Source organism: Macrotis lagotis, chromosome X (genome assembly GCF_037893015.1).
Source record: "Macrotis lagotis isolate mMagLag1 chromosome X, bilby.v1.9.chrom.fasta, whole genome shotgun sequence".
Lineage (NCBI taxonomy): Eukaryota > Metazoa > Chordata > Mammalia > Peramelemorphia > Peramelidae > Macrotis > Macrotis lagotis.
Genome location: NC_133666.1, coordinates 529089312 through 529113195, shown reverse-complemented (window position 1 = coordinate 529113195; position 23884 = coordinate 529089312). Strand labels below are relative to the sequence as shown.

Genomic DNA, 23884 nt, shown 5'->3' with positions numbered 1-23884 from the left:
CTTTATAGGAGCCATAAATATTGAACTCCTGGTTATGACCAAGATAGGGGAACAATGTATGAGCTCGGTGTTCTGTGTCTAATATATAAATGTAGAAGACAAGAAGACAAAATTGGGATCGACATACCAGTCATTTCTGGCTGCCTGATGGAGAGGGGATAGGATCTCCTTTACTTTTTCAGGGACTGTGTTTTCTTTGCTTTCAGTTCTATTCTGGATGCTTTTGACTAGTTGATGATAAAAAATGTGCATGATGGCTGTCCTTAAAATATCCAATATAGTAACTAGGAAATCTGGAGACCTTTAAAAGAATTTTGCTTTCTAAAGTTTTAAGCTGTTGTTTCCATTTGTCTTCCAAAGCTCCAATGCATTTGTGAAGTGAGAGTTGTGGGTTCCTCTTCCAGTGATATGTTACATTACAACCAAAACATGCTATTTGTCCTAATATAACATTATCAGCAATATAGAGTTGAAAATGGCAAAGAATAAAATAGGAAATGCCTACTAGTCTTTGTGTTTTGGTACAAATACTTGTTAACTGCCAAGGTCAAGTGTTAGCTCTTTGGGGTTGGAGTAGAGAATAACAAAGAAAGACAACTCTGGATTTTCTGTATTCTTTTTCCTGAAATGTTATTACTCTCTTATTAGTGTTGGGGGGAATTTAGTGGACTCAAGTCAACACACTCTGCTCCCTTTATCCTCTGCCAGGTATTTAAAACACTGATTGACAAACCACTGGCCCTGGGGCCATACAAAAATAGACAGCAGGCTGCATTTGGCCTGCAGGGCTATATTTTGTCACTCCATTTTAAAAGAAACATTTGGATGGGAGTTTCTGTAAAACTTTGATAATGCACAGGAATGTAGGGAACAAAAGTCAATGCAAAAGTTAGTGGATGAAGAGTAAATCTCATTTTTCCATCAAGGGATTAGGACCCAACCTGCACTTCACTGGAACTTCCTTGACCCTCTACCAGTGCAGGCTGGTACCGTCCATAGAGGATTGCCTAGAACACTAAAGATTCTGTATGTAGGTATGTTTCAAAGGCAGGGGCAGGCCTTGGAGTCAAATTTTCCTGATTTGAATGCCTCTTCTCTGTCCTCTAGACCATATTGCTTCCCCTCTTCAACAAATCGAGTTCATGAATATTTATGATATACGGTATACTTCCATGGATGACCTTGGCCTTCCTAATAAAGGTCTTATCCAGGCTTCAACTGAGGGGATGGGAAGAGCAGGGTGGCATGAGGGAAAGAACTCATCCCAATTTAATAATTTCCCATTTTAATTATTTTTGTCAACTGGCCTTTAAGCTCAATTATTTCTATTATGTGTGGAGTCTATTGCTTCTATGTCACTAATTTCTTCTGAATTTGGAACTTTAGGAGAAAGTCCTCTTTGGCCCTATCCTAGTTATAACTTTGGTCAATGGCATCAAGCTGCTGCCAGCAAATTACCTTGGACTTTTGCTAATGTTCATTTTGCTGGTTTCATTATTGGCAGTGGTTTACCAGTTCATTAGCTCACTTTTGAGAAATTTCTGTTGTGCCCCTCTGTAATTTTTTTTTTTAGGAATTTGCAAGGCAGATAGGGTTAAGTGGCTTGCCCAAGGCCACACAGTTAGGTAATTATTAAGTATCTGAGGCCAGATTTGAACTCAGGTACTCCTGACTCCAGGGCTGGTGCCCTATCCACTGTACCACCTAGTCACCCTCCTCTATTAATTCTGATGTGTGTTGTTGTATCTTGTCCTTAACATGTGGTCTTCTTTTAATAAATGAAATTGTTGGGGTCTTAATGTTTTATGATGTGCTTGAAGAGGGAAAGAGGTTTCTCTCCAGATTCCCTGTTCACCTCCCACACCCCAAGGAGGCTTTTAAATGCTGATGAGACCTCAAAGATTATCTAGTTCAATCCTCTCTTTTAACAAATGGAGAAAGTGAGGCACAGAAAGATGCTGTGGCAGGTCCTTAGTCACATAGGAGTAGAGCCAGGAAGCAAACTTAGGTTTTGACTCTTAACACTAAAATAATTAGCATTCACTGTATTCAGACAGACTTCTATGACTAAGACAGGAGTGATCTGCCGGACCTGAAATAAAATGAGAAGTCCTTGTGCTGTATGCAACTGTAATTAAATGAAATTTATTTTAAGTTTCCATTACATTCTGGTTAATTAGAACATGCAAATGAATAAGAGAGTACAAAGTCAAGCTGGTTTATAGTATAGCAAAAACTTGTAGAAATTTAGTTATCAAAAGATTCAGCAGAAGCTCTTGAGTCTGCTCAAGAAAATTCAAAAAACCCTTAGCACTGATTAATTAATGATCTTGTAGGACTTTTGTCTAGGTGGGAAGGGCATCCAAGACCCAATTTTCCACCAGTGGTGGCCACGTGCACCAGAGTATGCAATCCTGTCATTTATGTCATCTACCCCATTTCTCTATCCTGCAGCTTTGCCAAGAATCACAGTTTACTGATCTAAACTATTCTCTGCAGCATTTTGGTAGACTTTTAACATAAACCAGCATTGCAAATAAGCACTGGTTCAATTGTACCATTCCTCTCAGGGAATAAAATGAATGCAACATTCGTTATCATTTATCAGAAAGCATCCAGAGTTAATGGCCATTTGCAAGACTGAGTAAATAAAAGTTTTCAGTATCTCCATTACTTGCTGAGATCATTACATGAAAAATACAAATGTCTAGAAAGATTTAGTAGGAATCAGTCCTTCTTAATCTATGCTCAGTCGATAATCAACTCACCCCTCTCTTCACAGGATTGCCATATCTCTAAGGACATATTTCTAGGGCTTGAATTTCTGGGGAGGTGAATGATTCAGGAGATATGGACAAAGTGTGGATTTAAAATAGCGAGACAGATTCCACACACTACACAGTTCTGTCTTAGTACTTTATAGTCATATCTCATTAACTCTAATGCTAAAAGGCTCCTGTGCATGAGACCATGGCCTGATAACTCCTATCAAATGTACCATAAAGCTGTCTTGTTTTAAAAGGACTGAGTGGTATCCTTGCTTCCTCATCTCTTAGGTGTTTACATTTCTCATAAATGGAATTTGTTAAGACTGGGCCACATCTTTTCACACAGTAAATCTGTGAAATTTGGCAAGCCATCCCTCTGCTGTAGGTGCTAGAGACTTTTTGGGAGCCCTTCTCATATAACCCACAGAGAGAATTCTTCTGTGACCTGTAGGAGGGGTTGTGGTAAGAAACATTCATGGGCAGAAAACACAAAAAGAAAGAACTTGGATCAAGGTGTGTCTGAGGGGGGGTCTTTTTGGAGGATCTTTATAGATTTACTTCCCTGAGCAATGGAACTCTTATCTGATATCAAATCAGGTCACAGGCAAATTACTTGGATTAGAAAATCCCTCTGATTAATGGAGTCTAAGCTGTTTGCCATGATAAATGATAACTTTTAGTTTGATGAGCTATTAGAGCTTAATTAGAGCTTAATTAAAGTGAAAGCTCAGAACAATTTAGAAATTGTAATTATTCAAGATCTCTCTAGTCGGTCTGCCTGCACCTCTAGACTGAGGAGGCAAATTTTAGAAAAGTGTAGTAGAGAGCTTCTCTATAGGTATTGAACACATATCGGCCCTTTTCCTTCTCGACCTTTACTTCTGGAATGTGTAATGAGCTAATGAGCTAGCACCTAAGATAAAATAAGAGCTGACCTATCTTTGCATCAGTATTTCTTAACTGTTTCTGCCTTCTCTCTTGCAGGTTTCCACCTATAGCCTCCTTTGAATCTCTAGATTAATCTCTCCATACACATGTCTCAAGGCTTCACAGTTCAGGGTAGCCATCAGTTTTCGTGAACCAGAGACCCAGGGGCGAAACACTTCTTCCCACGTCAAGGTAGAATTGGGCAGAAGTTCACTGAAAGGATGAAAAGGAAAGAAAAAACAAAAAAAAAGTTTTACTTTTCATTCAGGCAGTTTCTGATTCCTGTCAGGGAGTAGGAAGAACTATGTGGATCATTAATCTTGGTTTCTTGAAGGAACATGCATCTCAAATTGCACATGGGAAAATCTAGATGTGGAGACAGTGACATAGGATCACACAAATTTGGAGCTAGGAGAGTCGAGTGAGGTGAGGAGATTGAGGCTCAGAAACTTTGATTTTCCCAGAGTCATACAAATAACAAATGGCAGAGTTAGAATTTGAACCTAGGTCCTCTGACTTTAAATGGAAAAATGCTTTCCTTTGGACCATGGTACAATCCGCTATGATATCCTGCTCATTTGTTCTGTGGAATGTTCTACACTAGGCTCTGTGAAGAATTATAGCCGAACTAGGTTGAATGACATGATGTTTGTCCTCATCTCTTATTTTTTACTCTAGGTTGGACAAGTCACAGTAGTCTTCTCTAATGCAAGTTTCTTTGGTAATCTACTCTGATTTACTATCCATTCCCTGAATATACTATGTGCCCTCCTAGATGCATGCTTTTGCTGATAACCATTTCTTAAGTCTGAAAGGTCTTCCCTTCTCTTTTCCTAGTGAATTCCTAACCAGTCTTTAGAAGCTGAACTCAAATGCTACCTCTCTCATTAAATCCATGATTAATGCTCTTCCCCCTCAAACCTTCTATGGGAAATCTTCACCATTACTGGACTGTATAATGCAATTATCATGGATTACTGTACACCATGTTAGACTTAGAGCCACAAGATCCGACACAAATCACACTGAAATTGCCTATTAGCTGTATGACCACAGACAGATCACTCAATTTTCTCATCTGTAAAAAGGGAATAATAATCCTTACCTTTTATTCCCCCATTAAAGGGGAAGAAAGATCTTTGTCAATATAACATTCTATATAAATAAGAATTACTAAAAGAATAACTATTACTACTACTGCTTACTACTTATTACTGCTTACTATTACTACATATTATCACTTACTATTACTAACTCTACTTACTAGTACTTATTACTAATTTTACTAATTATTGTCCCTACTACTATTTACTACTTACAACTACTTGCCATTACTTACTACTACTACTAACCCCTATTATTACTATTTACTACTTATTACTACTATAAGTATTACTATTATTACTATTTACTACCACTATTATTACTAACCACTACCACTACTACTAGTTCTTTTTTATTTTAATTTTTATTTATTTAAGGCAATAGGAGTTAAGTGACTTGCCCAAGGTCACACAAGTAGGCAATTATTAAGTGTTTGAGGTCACATTTGAACTCAGGTCCTCCTGACCCCTGGGCCAGTGTTCTATCTATTGCACCACCTAAATGCCACCACTACTACTAGTTTTTTTTTTTTAGGTTTTTTGTAAGGCAAACAGGGTTAAGTGGCTTGCCCAAGGCCACACAGCTAGATAATTATTAAGTGTCTGACACCAGATTTGAACTCAGGTACTCCTGACTCCAGGGCTGGTGCTTTATCCACTGCGCCACCTAGCCACCCTACTAGTTCTTAATACAACTGTTGTTTCTACTATTTCTATGTTCTACTATACTTTCTATTTGCATTTTTCTACTATTTACTACTTATTATTTATTTTACTATTAACTATTACTTATTACTAGTTATATTAAACATACTATTACTACTCTACTACTTTTTAAATTTTTATTTTATTTTTTTCCCCTGGTTACCTATAAAAACAAGCTTAAATGTTCATTTTTAAAACCTTGAGATCTGATTTCTCTTCCTTCCTCCTGCTTCATAGAGAAAGAAAGCTTTTGATATAGGTTAAAAGGTTAAAAATGAAAAAATATTGCCACAATCCCCCCCAAGAGAAACCTCAAGAATAATAAAATTTTAAAAAGTAGGCTTCAATCTGTATTCAGCCACCATCAGTGGAGGCTGATAATATTCTTTATCATAAATCCTTCAGATTCCTCTTGGATCACATCATTGCTGAGAGAAATCATAAGTCATTCATAATTGATTGTTACTTTGCATATTTCTCATTGCATCTGCTCATTTATGTTTTTTTTACTGAGAGCATGCTGTTCATCATTTCTTATAACAGAATAACATTTCATGTTAATCACATATCACAATTTTTTTAGCCATAATCAATGAACATTCCTTCAACCTCCAGTTCCTTGCCACCAGAAAAGAGCTGTTATAAATATCTGTATACATAGAAGTCTTTATCCATCCTAATTTTCATCTCTTCTGAAATATAGACCTAGTAGGAGCATTGCTAGGTCAAAGGGTATGTATGGTTTTATAGTCCTTTGAGCATAGTTTCAAATTACAGAATTGAATCATTTATAGCTCCTCCAACAGTACACTCATTTTTCCTACATCCTTTCCAAGGTTTATCATTTTCTCTTTCTGTGCTATGAGCCAAGCCAATAGGTGTAAGGCAGTACCTTAGAATTGTTCCAACCTGTAATTTTCCTATCAATAGTGAGTTAGGACATTTAAACAAACTTGCTTAAATTGAAAGCATTGATAACCTCATCTGAAAACTGTTCATATCTTTTGATCATTGATGAATTGGAGAATGGCTCTTACTTTTTATAAATTTGATCCAGTACTATATGTTTGAGAAATGAGGTCTTTATCAAAGAAACTTTTTCAATACTTTTTTCCCCACAGTTACTATTGCTAACTGTATTTCCCTCTATCTTGTTCCCTCCATCCCCATTTATTCTATTTCCTCTCTCCTTTCAAGCTGTCCTTCTCAAAAGTATTTTTCATTTGACTATCCCCTCTCACAATATTCCTTCCCTTCTATCACCTCCCCACCCACTTTCTCCTTTATCTGCTACTTTCCTCTAGGGTAAGATAGATTTCTATACCCAATTAAGTGTGTAAGCCTTGAGATAATTCTGATAAGAGCAAGGCTCACTCACTCCCCCTAACCTCCCACCTCTTCCACTCCACTGACAAAACTTTTGCTTGCCTCTTTTATATGAAATAACTTACCCCATTCTACCTTCTCCTTTCCCTTTCATTCACTACAGTCTTCTCTCACCTATTAATTCCATCTTTTTAATATATTATCTCTTCATCATCAACTTGCCACCTGTGCCTTGTCTATATATGTTCCTTCTAACTGCCATTATAAATGGGAAAGTTCATATGGATATCTTCCCATGCAGCAATATAAGCAGTTCAACATCATTAAGTCTCTTATGATTTGCTTTAACTATATTACCTTAACTATTACTTAATATGATTGTTTATTTACTATTATTACTACTACTAACTACTACTTACTATTATAACTACCACTATGACAAACTACTACTAGTATACTTAATACCACTGTTGCTACTAATATTACTATTTGCTGCTACTATTTACTACTACTACTACTATTACTACTACTACTTACTATCACTTCTATCACTATTACTAACTATTCCTACTAGTAGTTAAAATTACTGTTGATACTACTATTACTATTTGCTACTACTACTCATTACTAGCTATTACTTCTACTACTACTATTACTTCTAACTTTTATAAACCATGAGGTCAGGGACTGGGGAAGATAGAAAATTTGAATAGGACACAGCTTTATATCTCCCCCAGAAATTATCACAGATGTATACAGTAGGTGATCATTAAAAATGTGTTGAATAAATGATTATTTGTTAAATAAAGGAATTAAAGTAAAAGAGTTCATTGCAAATTCCAGTTAATAACTCTCAAGTTACAAGCCTCTAGATTATTTCTGATTAGAGACTTATCTAAAGGTTAACATTCAAAGGCTAATGAAATCAAGGTTGTTTATGTGTATGTTTCTATTCACTCCAACTTTACAAGCCCATGCCTCTATTATGCCAATGTTTTTGGTTCCATGAGGTCTGATCTCTATTGGATGACACAAGGACATATTCCTAATTTTACTTCATGTTTGTATAGGATTTTGCATAATTGTTTCATTAGGTCTTCAAGTATAGGTCTAGAACTGAAAAGGGTCTTAAAAGTCATCTTTTAGATGAGAAAACTTAAGATCATGGAGGCTAAATGACTTGTAACCTCAAATGCAAACTTCTGTTTTGGGTTTTAAAGCTATTTTAACCATCCCTTCTTATTTTCCAGCTTCTTTCACCCCCCCCCCCCATAACTATATATTCCAACTATGTTGAACTATTGCATTCCACATAGACAATACTCTCCCATCTCTGTGTCTTCACTGGCTGTCCATCATTACTAGCGCTCTTGTTGTCTGATTGCCTGCCCCATCACTGACTGACTAAGGTCACATGAGTAGCAAACATGACAAAGATTTAAGTAATTTGACAGCTTATCTGTAGAATGGAGCAGAAACTTGAATCCAGGGCTTTTATCCCTTGGCCATAACCCTAGGCTCAGGACTTAGCAGCATTCTGGATCTCAGATTACACTTGAAGTCTTTTATCATGAGTAAAAGGAGAGAGTTGACGAGAAATCTCTTTGATTTCTTTTATAACTAATAATTCTGTCATATTATAATTCTACAAAATCATATACTGCTATTCCTGAGTTATGGATGCTGGTTAGTGAAGCAGTTGAGAAGTTTTGCCTTCTCTCCATAGTCCTTCTACTCTAAACAGTGATCCTTTCCTTTCTTTGATCTTTTTCTTTCCTTCATTTCCTCCCATTCTCCATGGCAGGAGCTCCCTTTCCTATGTTCCTAGACCAGAGGTAGGAGTGGGGATGTTTCAAGGCAATTGCCGAGGAGTGGAGTGTGGCATTCCCAAGATAGTTAGCTGTAGTCTCTTTCTCATCTTCTCCCTTTCCCTTGGCAGTCATTCTCAATCCCTGGCATATTAGGTGTGGCAGCCTCTGGACTAGGTCAGACACTGAAGGGGGCAGTTTGATTTCCTTGCCCTTGGAGGCAACGAACACCCAGGCAGTTGGGAACTAGAGATGGAGCTGTACATGAACTCCTACCACAAGTAAGAAAAAGCCTTTCTATAGTCCTAACTTACTTGATTGGTTTCCATGGTGACTGTTGATACAGATGAGAATGACATCTGATATTCTTTTCATTTCCCTTGATGAGTAAAGTTGGTTTTATTACTACTTTAACCCCTAAACCTGCATTACTGGACTGGCCTAGCTAATGTAGGATCCAGAATACTTCATCTTTTTCCTTCCTACTTCAAAAAAATTCCATTTTGCCTTTGTCTTTACATGCCCTTTCCCAGACTCAGTTTTAGAGCACCAAACACTATTATGTTCATAAGCCCATGTTTTTGTATTCATCTGCCTAGGATATGATTCTATGAATTTCATCAGATAGGTGGATGCTGACTTCTGAAGAGCTAAAGAAAGGATCTGCTCAGCAGAATGGACATCCTGGGTTGATTGTGACCTGAGGGGCAAAAGAAGCAGTTAAAAAAAGTTATAACACCAAACATAAATCTGACTGAAGCTCTGAGTTGCTTCACTGTTACTGAAATTGTTGATTGTACAGGGAGTTGAATGTAAGATCTGACTAATGCTTAATGCATTTTTAGCTGCTTAAAAGTTAATAACAAATTGGAGATGTTGGTGCATGGGCTATGAATAATCCTGAGCAAAAACTGACCTTGTATGTTCTAGGATGCATTTATATTCCAAAACAGTCTTGCCTGACTGAACATATGGTTTATGCTAATAATTAGAAGCACCTGTTATGAGAATAGGAGGTTTATTTGTCTCTATTCACTCAAGAAAGAACAAATTATTGAACCAAAACAAAATTAGGAGTTTATATTATACAATTAATACTTTTAATTTTTGTTATAATATTTATTATATTTATTTATATTATGCAATTAATATATTGCAGGGTGCTGCATCTGTATCAAGCTGTATACCTGGTTGAAAAGTTAAAAAAATTAATCATGTGAATTATTCAGTCACATTTGACTGTATATCTCCATGGACCATAACATGTCAATATTGTCCATGGGGTTTTGCTGACAAAAGTACTAAAATAACATGCCATTTCCTTCTAGAGCTCATGTTACAAATGAGGAACTGTGGCAGAGGCAAGTGACCTGCCCAAGGTCACTTAGTCAATAAGTGTCTGAGGTCAGATTTTTAACTCAGATCTTCCTGACTCTAGGCTGAGTATTTTATGAACTGAGGCACCAGTTGCTTCCATGATTAATTTTGCTGTTAAATAGTAACTGGGTAGCACAGTGAGAGGGGTCTGGCCTGGAGTCATGAAGACCTGAGTACAAATTCAGCCTTTGATACTTCCTAGTTCTGTGACCAGGGCAAGTCATTTAACTTCTATCTAACTCAGTTTCTTCAATTGTAAAATGGGGGAAATAATAATTGTACCTACCTCATGATGTTATTATGAGGATCAAATGAGATAATACTTGTAAGCATTATCATGCTTACATATCATGATGCTTGCGATACCAACAGGCACTTAAATGCTTTTTCCCTTCCTCCTCGTTGTTTACTATCTCACTGGGGTAGGATTGGTCATTCTGAATTGCTAAGTAAATAGCACAGTGACAGAAACATAATTTAACTCAAAATTTATTTGCAAATTGATTATTTTATAGAATTGACTAAATGGACCAAATGGACCGAATGGACTAAATAACCTCAAATGCAAACTTCTGTTTTGGGTTTTAAAGCTATTTTAACCTGGCCCCTTCTTATTTTCCAGCTTCTTTCACCCCCCCCCATAACTATATATTCCAACTATGTTGAACTATTGCGTTCCACATAGACATAATATGTTTTAGGACAAATTTTCAGCTTTACTATAACATCTGGTTGATTTAATTAGCAAGTTTCTTTACTCAGTGTAGATGGTTATTCTAGATTGTTTGGTGTCCAAAGTGAAATTTTATCCTATCACTATCGTTAGCTGTCTGTAATTATAGAAAGTTTAGCATCTCCCCCCTCTTCCCTCCCATTATGGATTAAAGAGCACTTAATCTGAAGTAGGAAAATCAAAATATATCTGAGATTTAGATGTCATTATTTGACTTCAAGTTCAAGTCAAAAGAATGGGCCAGGAGATGAATTCTTGTTAGAGTAATCCTTAGCAGCTTTGGAAACTAAGTTTCTGGAAGCCTGGATCTTGATGGTGGATTTAAATTGGGAGTTTTTAGGGAAAGACTAAGACCATAAAGAGATGAATAAGCTTCAAGTGCACAGATGGTCATACAATTAGTACTTGGAGGAACATTAAAGGGAAAACAATTGAACCCCCTCATTTTAAAGATGAATAAACAATAAACAACAACTACAACTACTATTACCACCACCATCACCACCACCTTGGTGGCACAACAGTTAAAACACAGGATTCCAATGCGACTTGAGTTTCAATCCTGCTTCAGAAACTTACTTGTCATTTGTATTGTCTCATTTTGCTCATTTGTGAAATGGGGAATAAAAATATCACCTATTCCCCAAGATTGTTGTCAGGATAAAGTGACATAATATTTGGAAAATGCTCTGCAAATTAAGAAGCTCTATCAATGTTAGTTGCTTCTGCTGTTGCTGTTTTGATCTCTACTAAAACTGGCTCAGAGAGATAACACAAATTCGACAGTCACATAAATGAGTTCGTGGTTGAGCTACCAAGACCATAACCTAAGTTTTCTAGCTTCACATCCAGCATTGCCTATATTTTTAGCTAATTTTAATGGCTCATAATCATCTCTGTCTTCTTCTTTGATTTAGTCAACCATGCCTGCATTAATATATATATATATATGTATACATATATAGATAGATATAATATCTATCTATCCATCTATCTACTGGAGGGATATGTGATATAGTAGATAGAGATCTAGTCTTGCTTGGATTTAAATGCCACTTCTGACTAATACTGGCCATGTGACTGTGCAAAGCAATTTCTCTCGCAGCTCCCAGAACAACTCCCTTAGATGAAAAGTTCCTAAATCCTACAGTAGTTGCCAAATGAATGGTAAGAGGTTCCTTACTGAGTGCTCCCTATAGAAAAGTTCACAGGTGTAGTGTCCTCTTGTCCCAAATGTGAATGCACTGATTGTTCATAAATACTGAGTTATGTTTGTGCCATATTTATTTATATACACTTAGATACAGATATATTGTATGCACACAATGAACATAAAAGCACAATTTGTGAATAAAAAGTGACGAAAGACAATTATTCCCTCCTCCACTGGAGTAGCATCAGAATAATCTCATTTGCCTGGGAATAGATGTTGTGATAAATGATTCTAAGTAATGTGCTGAGCCATCAGCATCCAATAGCCATTTATCATCTTGAATACATGCAGGCAAATAAGATTATTATTACAATGTACTGCAACTACCTATGGTTTGTCCTCTATGTGCCTAATGCTCAGCCTCTGATCTTCCCAGGAAATTTAACCTGAAAAACCAAAATAAGAGCCAGGGCATTTTCCTCTCAATGACTCATTGATTGAAATCTTTCTTTCTTTCTTTCTTCCTTCCTTTCTTTCTTTCTTTCTTTCTTTCTTTCTTTCTTTCTTTCTTTCTTTCTTTCTTTCTTTCTTTCTGTTAAAGAAAATTAAGTATGGAAAATAACCTGTTGGTTTTACCCTCTAAATTGTAGTGACTTAAAAGTTAAAAGTCAACATGATACAAGAGAAGATGGTGGTAGGAACAGTTGTGTTAGTTTGTTCAAATGTGCCCATCTGAACTCAGGTCTTTCTGATTCCCCTATCGCTTGGGATCCTGAGTTTCTGTATAATAGGGCAGTCATTTTCAGGCTAGAACTACAGAGCTAAAGTCCCTTGTTCCTACATTTGAGTTGGACTAGCCAGGGAAATTAGGCTGATATGGGTATTTCTCCTTCATTGCAAAAGTCAATTGTTTCAATGAGCTGGGTAATATGTGATACTGGTCAAGACTTATTCTTACCTAGTTCTAACTGACCTTGAATCACAAAGCATCATGTATCTGGAATCACTTATCTTACAGATGTAGTTCTTTATAAAAACTTTAATGAACTAAGAACTATCTTCCATATTTGTCCTGTCAATTAAGGACCTATTTCTTGATGGAGCTGAGCATGGATCAAGTCATTTATTTTGCCACTATATAGCTCCTCCCCTCTTTGTCCTTCCTCTTGGCCTTCCCTGCTAGGAAGATAATAGATTTTCAAGGAGAGTATAGGGGTTATAGTAAAATTAAACTCCTATAGGTTCTCATCTAGACTAAAGCCTCAAGTCTTCGTGATGGGGAACCTTCACAAGCTAGAACAGAATTAATTCAGGAGTCATGTTTTCAAATGACTGGCACCCCCCCCTCTTCTGTAAACCTATACCTTAACTTCCTTTGTATTTGCTGCTGTTTTTCACCCATAGACAAATATGTGGGCTTGTGCCCACACAACAGATGCCTGGCAGGGAAGGGCTCATGGGAATAGATTGTTTTCTAGATACTATAATAATGACCAGAGGGATGGGGAGTTTTGATCAAAAAGCTTGGTGGATAGTGGATGAAAAAGGGAAAAATGATTCAGCAACAGGAGAGGTGTATGAAAAAAAACCCAGAAAAGAAGAAGCGTTTTTTGCTTTTGCCTGAGACAATCCTGTTAGTTGATTAGTGTGGGGAAGTGTGAGAATGCATGATTGAAGCTTCTCTCTGCCTGAAGCAGGGTGGTCGGTTCTTACCTCTCTATCTGGACATGATTTCTAATTTAATTCATTTTTCTGTGACTTATAAGTTAGTGCTCAATAGCTAAAATTTTTTTACTTGCTAGTTTAAAAAAAATCATGTTTTTGCCTTCTACTTATTGCATCAAGAAGAAGTGCCAAAGTCATCAAAATGAAGCTCTCCTCTCTGATACTGTGTATCATAATATAGAGAGAACTGGCAGGGACTTCTCTATTCCAGTGGTGTCAAAGTCAAATAGAAATGGGGGCCACTAACCCAAAGATAAGGATTTTTGTGGGCAGCTTGTTGCCATAGAAAACAGTTTAACATTATCCATGGTCTATTGTATTTTTATGTTTTTTGTTAAATAAATCACATTTTATTAAATAATTAAAAAATATATTGATTATATTAATTATATTATAAGTTAATAAATTTAAAATAATTAATAAAATCACATTTTGTTAAATAAATCACAAATAAATCTCAATCACATTTTGATCTGATTCTGGTTTTACTTTAGGATGTAGCAGTTGATATCTCTAATGGGCTAAATTTGTTATTTTACAAGGAAAGGAACTATGACTGAGAAAGCTTAAGTTACTTGCTCAAGGTCACATGGGCTAGGGAACTCATGAGGTTGTGACATTTGAGAGATACGAATGACATTAATAGGAATATTAGTATTAAAATGGTGAAACATAAGGACTGAAAGAGGCTAGGAATAGTTACCATGATAACTCAGATGAGGAAGATTTCTACAAAGTAGGCTAAGCAAATTCCCACAATTATCAATCACAAGTTTCAAGGGAGTTTCCAGCACTAGGTGAGTCTTTTAACTCTCTCCCCAACCCTTATAAAGTCACTTTGTAGAGAACTACTAACTTGCCACCAGACTTCAATGACTATGGAAGGGAGAGTGAGGCTGACAACTTTGTGTAACTGTCTCACTTAAACCTAATTCACTCCCAGGACAGCACCTTACTTTGTGATGTCATAGGCCCTCTTAGAAAATGAAGGACAAGGAACAACAACACAACATCTAATGACTTTGATTGAACTCGAAGTTGAAAACCCAATTCAATCATTTATTAAGTGTCTTCTATGTTCTAAGCACTGTATTAGGTTCTGGGGAGGATATAAAAAGAGGCAAAAACCAGTTTCTTCCCTCATGGAGCTTAAAAAAATGTGTTCAAGTACTGCCTCTTGGTACATAATATTATATAACCAAAAGCCAAGTCAATCTCTTTGCAATTGTTTCCTAAATTGTTAAAAAAAAATCCCATTAATAATACTCCTTACAGTTCACAGTTGTTTTAAGACTAATAGATATTTCTTGTAATAATTTTCCAAGTATAAAATGATATAGAAATTCCAGCTATTAATTACAGTTATTACATAGAATATCCCAAAATATAGTGCTATTTTAAGCTATTATTTAAACTTAAAGACATTTTAAATATATTTTTGAGATAAAAAAAATTGGAAAGCATACTAACACACAACTAGAGAACTGTTTTTCAGTTCTAGGCATCAATGTTATGGGGCATTGGCTAACTTGGACATGTCCAGAGGAGAGTGACTTGTATGGAAAGGGGTCTGGAAACCATGTATTTGAAGAATGATGGGGAAATCTGAGAAAAAAGAAGACAGCAAGAGGGAGGGATGAGTGAGTACACAGTAGCTGCCCTGAAGGTCTGTTGAGGTAAATTAATAATAACAATGGCAGAAGTAATAACAATAGTAATAGGCATCTCCACTTTTTCTCTTCTTAACTTCTTACAGTCAAGCTACTGATCTTATTGTTTCTCTGAAACTGCTCTGTCCAAAGTTACCAATGATCTATTAACTGTTAAAATTAATTACTTCTCAATTTTCATTCTCTTCACTCTTTAACACTATTGATCACCCTCTCTTGATACTCTCTCTCTCTCTTTTTTTAGGTTTTTTTTTGCAAGGCAAACTGGGTTAAGTGGCTTGCCCAAAGCTACACAGCTAGGTGTCTGAGACCGGATTTGAACCCAGGTACTCCTGACTCCAAGTCTGGTGCTTTATCCACTAGGCCACCTAGCTGCCCCGATACTCTCTTCTTTCTAGTTTTTTGAGATACCTTCTCTCCTGATTTTTGTCCCACTTACAGACACCCCCCCCCAGGCTTTGTTGGATCCTTATCCAGACCATGCCCTCTAACTGTAGGTGTCTCTCAAATCTTTTTCTATTCTCCTTCTATATTAATGCACTTGTTGATCTTATCAGCTTCCATGGATTTAATTGGCAGCTCTTTGCTGACTATTCTCATATCTCCCCCTCCTGACCAAACCTCTCTGCTGACCTCCAGTTTTGCACCATTGACTGCTTTTCAGACATCTCAAACTAGATGTTCAGTAAACATTTAAATTTAAATATATCTAAAACATAACTCATAATTCCTCCTAAATCCTATTGTCTACTGTCCTTTCTTATTACTGTAGATGATAATACTAACCTCCTAGTGCCTCAAATTGGCAACCTGGAGCAATCCTAAAACTTTTTTTTCCCTCTCATTTTTCCCCTTCGTATCCAATCTATTATCAAGGCTCCTGCTGATTTTATGTTTTCACATCTCTTTAATAAGCTCCCATCTCTCCTCTGATACTGTTACCCTGCTCATACAGGCCTTTAGCACCTCAGACCTAGACAATTTTAACAACCTGTTGGTAGCTCTGTCAGATTCAAGACTTCTCAACTCTAATCTATCCTCTATTCAGCCAATAAAGTGATTTTTCTAAGGCAGAGGACCAATCATATTACCCTCTCTTTTCAATAAACTCTAGTAGATCCCTTTCTCTAGCATCAAACACACATTTCTCTACTTGGTGTTCAAAGCCTAGCTCCCTCCTCTATTTACAGTTTTCTTATACCTTTCTGTATCCACCAACTTGTTTCAATCTTCAATCCAATGACACTGGTCTCTTGGCTATTCCATAAAGTAGACCCTCCATCTCTTGTCTCCAGGCATTTTTTTCAGACTCTTCCCTATTTATAGAAAACTCTCTCTCTTCAGTATATTGGCTTCTCTTGTGTCCTTTAGTTTCAACTTTTATCTTCTAATAAAAGTCTTTCCCATCCCTCTTAATTCTAGTGCTTTCCTTCTATTAATCATTTCCTATAAATCCTGAATATAACTTGTTTGCATGCATCTCTTTGTTGTCTCCTCCATTAGATTGTGAAAAGACAGACTATATTTTGCTTTTTTTCTAGCTATAGACTTTAGCATATAGTTTATCTGGCATTTAATAAAAACTTTGAATGAATGCTTATTGAATAACTGACTGATAATAACTAGTCTTTATACAGGATGTCTCAAATATCTCAGTTCAGTTTGTCTTTGCAATGTACTTTTACTTGTTTACCTTAATTCTTACATAAGTATTGCTATACTATTATACTACTTTTACATGAAAATGATAACAATGGAGTTTAAATAACTTGCCCAATATCACAGTTTATTTCTGAGTGCAGATTTGAACTCAGGTCTTCCTGCCAAGTCTATAGCCCTAATCCACTGTGTCACTTAGTTGTTTAAGATGTTCAAAGTTACACAGTATCAGAATTGGGATTCAAACTCAGATTTTCTAACTCCAGATACTATCTTCTTATCATAGCATCCTGCAGGTTAAGACAGATTTTGATTCCTTCTTAGGAAGAATTTAACAATTAACATTCTTTATAAAAAGAAAAGAAACAAGCTGCTTTGTGAAATGAATGAGTTCTGTGTCACTGAAAATCTTCAAATAGAAGCTGATTATTTTTCGGGGATGTTGAGGAATGCATTTCAGCAATGGATGGAAGATCAGACTAGGTGAACTCTGAAGTCTCAACTTTTATGTCTGTGATTCTGAAAGAATTTGGGGTCAGCAACACAGTGAGATTGGATAGTCATATCAGATAAGCTTTGGCACAAAGACTGACTGAGGCTCAGCTTCATTAGACCTCCACAGACTCTGGGAAAACTTCTGCATTTCTTAAATGGCTGAGCGTGACAAAATTGGACTGTTCTAAACTTCATTCTTTACCTCTGTACTCAGCATTTCCTTGGAGGCAGTTAAGGAAGCAGGTTGACAATGCAGGAATACAGTCATAAATGCCATCCAAGAAACAATTCATGTGTGTGCTTAGAAGGGACTGTGTGCCTCAGTTTCTTTGTCTGTAAAATAAGTATAATAATAGCACCTGTCTGCCAGGGTTATTTCAGAGATTGAATGAAATAATAATTGTAAAGCACTTAGCCCAGGGTCTGGCCTAAGGAAGGTAAGGTACTCAATAAATGTTTTTTTCTATTATTTTTATTTATCCCCTCTCTTTGGAAGTGAATTTATAATATAGCCAATAAAGGGAAATGGTTCCTTCTTAAATTTTTGTTAAGAGTGTTCTTTACAATTTGAATTTCCACTATTAAGATGATGGACTGGGTCCTGCAGAGGTGCAAAGTATTTGGGGAAGGGAATCAATGATACTTTTATTGAATTATACTTTTTTTGAGGGGGCTCAACTTGGGATTTCATTGGTTTAAGAAGTTCCCACCAAAGAACTTCATCAGCTAGTTGAGATGTAACATGCTCTTTGACTTTGATTGATGTCTGGAGGCATGGAGAAATTAAATGACTTGTCCAGAGCCTAGATGTCTCAGAGGCAGAAGCCAAACCTAGACCTTCCTGATTCTGAGATCAGCATTCTACCTTCCTTCTTCCTTATCCTACCTCTCTTCATTACTCCCTGCCAATTAAGGAGTTTGTACACTTAGTGGGGGTATTTCATAGGATCTAAAAATTATCTAGTCATTTCCATCATTTTATAGAAAAGGAAACTGGGGACAGAAACTTATTGGAAGTCACCCAGGTAATAAATGACAGATCTGGCCTTAGAATCTGGCCATTGAGTGTCCCCTTTCATCTTCTATGCTACAGAAAAGGAAAGAATGAATATCAGAGAAAGCTACCCCAATGATATCAGTGTGATCCCTACCGGAACATTTTCCTGATTGGTTTGATTACTCCAGGACCATCCAGGTGTATCCAGATATTGTACAGTGTTTCTTTCAGTGGGTTGGTGAATTCTACTGTAACAACCATGTCGGAGCCAACTACTTTTTGTCCTCGAACCTATGGAGCAAAGGGAACAAAAAATACTACTTATCAGTATCAAACAAAATTTCCTTTAATGACTTTTTTTTCATTTTAAAGATGTGGGACACCTGCTTTTGATCAGAAGAATCTTAAGGAGGAGGGAATAATTTGTCACTTTGAGGGATGCACATCAAGAAGAAAGTAAAATAGCATTCAGTAAGGGTGCTCCTTTTCTAAAAAACAAAACAATAGCAACAACAACAAAACCCATACACCTAATTAGAACTAGGGATAATTGCTAGGGCACAGGCTGTTCATTGTCAGCAGGAGGTAGAAATGCATTCATTGAGGTGTCAGGTTTCAATGGTGAGAGTCATCAGTTGAACCCCTTTCCTAAGGAGATTCTCAGATTTCCTGCCAGGTAGCCTGCATTTCAGAGTTCCTTTGTCAGAACAAAGCTGGGCTAGGTGCTAGATGCCAGAGGAGGAAGGCAGTCTCCACATGGCTTTGCACCTGCCTGGGAAGATTCCAGGACACTTGAAATCAGCATGGCTGAACAGGAGGATGTCACAGCTGACTTGACCACAAGGATCATGGAAATCAAAAATGGGTGAAAAGTCTTTGTATTTTGAATCATGACATTTTAGCTCATTAAAGCTTTTAACTCTCCGCTCCTCCCTTCTGCTCCTCCCCTGCCCCACTCCTCCTCTCCATCTCCTCCCTTCTCTCCCTCCTCCTCCCTCCCCTCCACACTCCTTTCCTTCTCTTCCCCTCCCCTCCCCTCTCCTTCTGTTCTCTTCCTTTCCCTCCCTCCCCTCCCCTTCCTTTCTCTCCCCTTCCCTCCCCTTCCTTATTCCTTTTCTTCATCACAATTCTTTGTTATTTTTGAAATTAGAACTTAGTGTCTGAAGAGATAATGTCACCAGAGCTCTTGAAAAAATTTTTAAATCAGCAACTATGGGATTTATGTTTTTGGCTGGGACTCTATGATCAAAAACAACTATTTTAGGTGCCTTCTCCTTCAGCTGTATTGGTAGATTGTTTTAACCTTACATAGAAAGTCTAATGGTACAAAGTCACACTGTTTTATTCTATATCTGGGTTGTACAGTCTGTTTTTGGACCTCTGAAGTCTTTCAAGTCTGATAGAATCCATCTGAGCTTTACTTTCTTAGGCTTAAGGACCCCAGGTTCACCTCCCCATGACAAAGAAGCATCCAAATAGGACTTTTATGTGAAGAGATGTTCCAATTAACCCTAGAAATAAAAACTAATTGTGAAAAGTCAGACCAAATTCAGCATCTTTGGTTGGAAAATGTATCGTTTTCCCTTCTTTTATCATAGAAGAAAAATCAGTTTAGGTATAAACACAGCATTTAGATATTGTGCTTTAGATTTAGCTGTGGGATGGGTACAATAAAGAGACATATCACGATAAATTGTATTTATGAAGCACTGAGAACATGAAATTATTGCCAGACTAGTTGGGGCAAAAATGTTGATTTTTCAGCTTATTGTCTAAGGGGTGTTTCACAGCTCTCTATTTATTTGCACTTGTTTCTCCTATTAGGCAAGTCATTCTCAATCAGGCTATTTGTATTTCTGAATTCCTGCTCTCCAAAAATCTCAAATGAAGGAACCCTTTGCTCATTCAATGAAGGTTGTGTGGAGAAAAAGTCTTTTATATGTACCTACTTTAGAAATCAGTGTAGTCTCTTTAATGCTTCCAAATGGTCATGTATAATGAAATCAGTGTCAATTTTCATATTTGTGAAGTTACTGTTCTCTCATTTTCCCAATATTTTTATAATTACATTAAATTTTTTCACTTTTCCAACTTAAATATAATTCATCAATATTCATATATTGACTTCTTGTTTATGATATTTAATTTGGCCAGTTGGACTAGGTCAGTGTTTCGTTTCAATGGAAAATGTCTTAAAAATTCTTTTCTTTTTCTAAAGAAAAATCTTTCTAAAAATTCCCTTCATTTGGTACATGTTTTACTGTATAGTCACTTTTACCTAAAGGGGAACTGAAAGTGAAAACTCAGAAGAAAAATATTCTGAGGAAAAAAAGAGGGACCTTAGTTGTATGTAGTATTTATGTCATTAAGGGGAGGAGAGAAGAGAGATATAATAGTTGTATTTTGATTGAAATCAGTCAAGATTTGTGCTATATATATGTATTTGTAATCTCTCTCTATATGTATATACATATATATATATATACTTGCATATGTATGTGTATCTATCTATCTATCTAGCTAGCTAGCTAGCTAGTAATTAACTACCCATCCTACCATATTCTATCCTTTCCCTCAGCCTGTGATTATAACTAATTACTTGCTGGTAAAATATAATAATGGATTTCACATATATTCGGATAGTGAAAGAGCAAATATATTAGCATCTATATACAAGAAAGGTTACATTTATTCCTAGAAAATACAGAAGGATGGCTTTCTATACTACTTTCTTGATTTATTACCAGGTAAGGTCAATGATCATGAGCTGAACTTCAGCTAAATTCTCAAAAGAATAGAAATGAACTCTTCCTAACAACCTTTTTCCCCACTTGATAGAGAAAGAAACAGATTCCTATGTAATACATCAGACTATGTTGCCAGGCACCCTGTGATATTTCAATATATATTAATTGATGATAATGACATTTTTCTTTCATTTAAGATAAAGGGGGCTATCATTCATTAAACTGATGTCAGGAAAAAAAAAAACAATGCCCTGAACTTGTTGAGATGTGGCAGAGAACAGTGATTTGGAACTTACTTACTTATAGGTAATTTTTTCCATGCTTTTTTTGAAAGACTTTTATAATGAATCAGATGGCACTGTATCCATTGAGTTAATGTAATTTCTATCCAGGGAATACTTCAGTCACTAGTGGCTTTCTACTTTTTTTCTCTAAAGAATATTGTTCTATCATTCTCTTGATGGGGAAAAATGGAAGTGAAATATGCATTCTATAATAGTAGGACCTAAGTGTTTCTACAGATATACATTCAGAGGATGAGTTGTTTATTACCATAGTAAATAGTTTTGTGGACAAAACCATACATGATTCACCAGATGTATACGAAATGGAAAGCCTGCCAAATGGCTGGTGAATTATACTTCTCAGGTATCCATCTGGATATGAGGGTGCTTTGCAGAGGAACTGTTTCCAAGGGGAAACAGACTTCAACATTCAGTGGAATCTATTAATATGGAAGTTTTAAAAGGGGGAAGAACCATGCTTTCTCTAATCATCTCTTAACACTTAGTCCAGTGTTCATATTTTTAGAGGTAAAAGGTATAAAAGCTTCAGAAGTCATTGAGTCCATTCTCCCACATTTTATAAATGAGGGAAAAACCTGAGGTCAGAGAAGTGACTTGCCCAAAGCTGGTAATTATTCAAGGCAGAATTCAGATTTATATCTTCCTGATTCCATTGTTTCATCTATTTACCTCTTGTGGGGAGGGCAGTGAGCAAGGAGATGGAAGAAAAAGCTATCAGACATCATTTACTACTAGTGATAAGTGTGAATCTGAGGAGCCAAACATAAAAAAGGACTTTAAAGACATTTGGATGTGAACATAAACCATTAAAACCTTAACATTTACAGTGTCATACTTAAATACACCAAATGTGAAATTAATGGGAACTGTACTACAGGACCTCTAAAATCCATTTCAATGTCAAATGTGTGCTACTAGGAGTCTACAAAAATATTGAATGATCTATTATAAGCAACTACATTTAAAAAGAAAGGAAATGGAAAATTTCAACATTTTTCAAAGACTATCAACCTTTGGATGGGAGCATCCAACCTCTTTAGCTCAGTTTAACTTAGTCTTTAAGGAACTAAGTAATGACATTGCAGCATAGATGGTATAGATGGAGAAGAAGGAAGAAGTAGTAAAAGGGAAAAGGAGTGGAAAAAGGAAGTAAGTAGAGGCAAAGATAGAGGATAGCTCAGAGACAAAGATGGAGAGATAAAGACAGGAGATAGAAACAGACACGGAGAGAGGAATAGAGAGATATAGAAACAGGAAGACAGATATAAAAGAGAGAAACAGAGAGAGAAAAAGACAAAGTGACAGAGACAGATGCAGAGACAGAGAGAGAAACTAGAGAGAGAGAGAGAGAGAGAGAGAGAGAGAGAGAGAGAGGACAGACAGACAGACAGACAGACAGACAAGAGGAGAGGGGAAGAGAAGAGAAAAACAAGACAAAAGAAAAGGAAGAGAAGAGAGGGAGATTGGGGAGCAGGGACAGAGATAGATGTGAAAATTAGTGAGAGTGCTAGGTTAGCTAGTGTTAGGTATACTATGGGTGCTTTCATTAAACCAAAAAAATCTAAAAATAAAGGAAAGAAAAAACCCAACACTTTATTTTCCAATTAGTTTGAATGAAAAGTTCCAGAACATTGGTTCTGTGTTTTAGTTCCAAAATTGCTATGTTCACACAAACTAGCCTCTTGCCTAATATGTCTTCCTAGGTCTCCATTCTTCTATTTCTGCTTAATCAGCTGCTTCTAGGTTTCCCAAGAATACAAAGAGATTTCCCTTAGCTTAAAGACTCAGCACAGGCATTGTAGGAGAATTCCAAGTCTAGTTTTAATCATGTAATTTTTCTTTTTTTTACAGATGAGGAAATTGAAACTGAGACATAAAGTGACTTGTCCAGGTACACACCAGCTGTATCTGAGGCAAGATCTGAACTCAGGTCTTTGTGACTAAATCCATTTGATCTTCTATTCTACACAATTTTTAAAGAATTCATGAACCCCTTTGGTAGTCTGGTGAAACCTGTAGAGCCTTTCTCAGTATATTTTTTATATGTATAAAATAAAATTCATAGGCTCAAAAAGGAAACCAACTACACCGATATATGTATAAATATACACACCAATGGTGGTATGTATGTGTATCAAATGAGATAAATGCTTTGCAAACTTGAATCTCTAATGCTAGCTTAAATGTTAGGTATTATTATTAGAGTTATGGTGATGGTTGTTATCTTAATTATCACTAAAGCTCCTTCCATCTAAAACTTTTGACAATTCTGTTTTTCAGGAAAAAAAAATGACTATTGCCTGAAGTATTCCTGTCCAGGATCTGTGTGCCAATTGTTAGCTGACACTGACCTGAGAAATCTCCTGGCACCCATTAGTGTAGGATG

At 36.4% G+C, this 23884-nt stretch overlaps 1 protein-coding gene across 1 annotated transcript in view; it reads right to left on the bottom strand.

Moving 5' to 3' along the window:
- Nucleotides 1-2097: 2097 nt before the first annotated feature.
- F13A1 (coagulation factor XIII A chain) overlaps nt 2098-23884 on the bottom strand; it is a 265734-nt gene continuing 243947 nt past the window's right edge. The window contains exons 13-14 of the mRNA XM_074202109.1: nt 18601-18737; nt 2098-3908 (exon numbers count right to left, since the gene is read on the bottom strand). Of these exons, the coding sequence (XP_074058210.1) occupies nt 3761-3908; nt 18601-18737 (285 nt within the window). The 3' untranslated portion in view covers nt 2098-3760. The remainder of the gene's footprint in view (nt 3909-18600; nt 18738-23884) is intronic.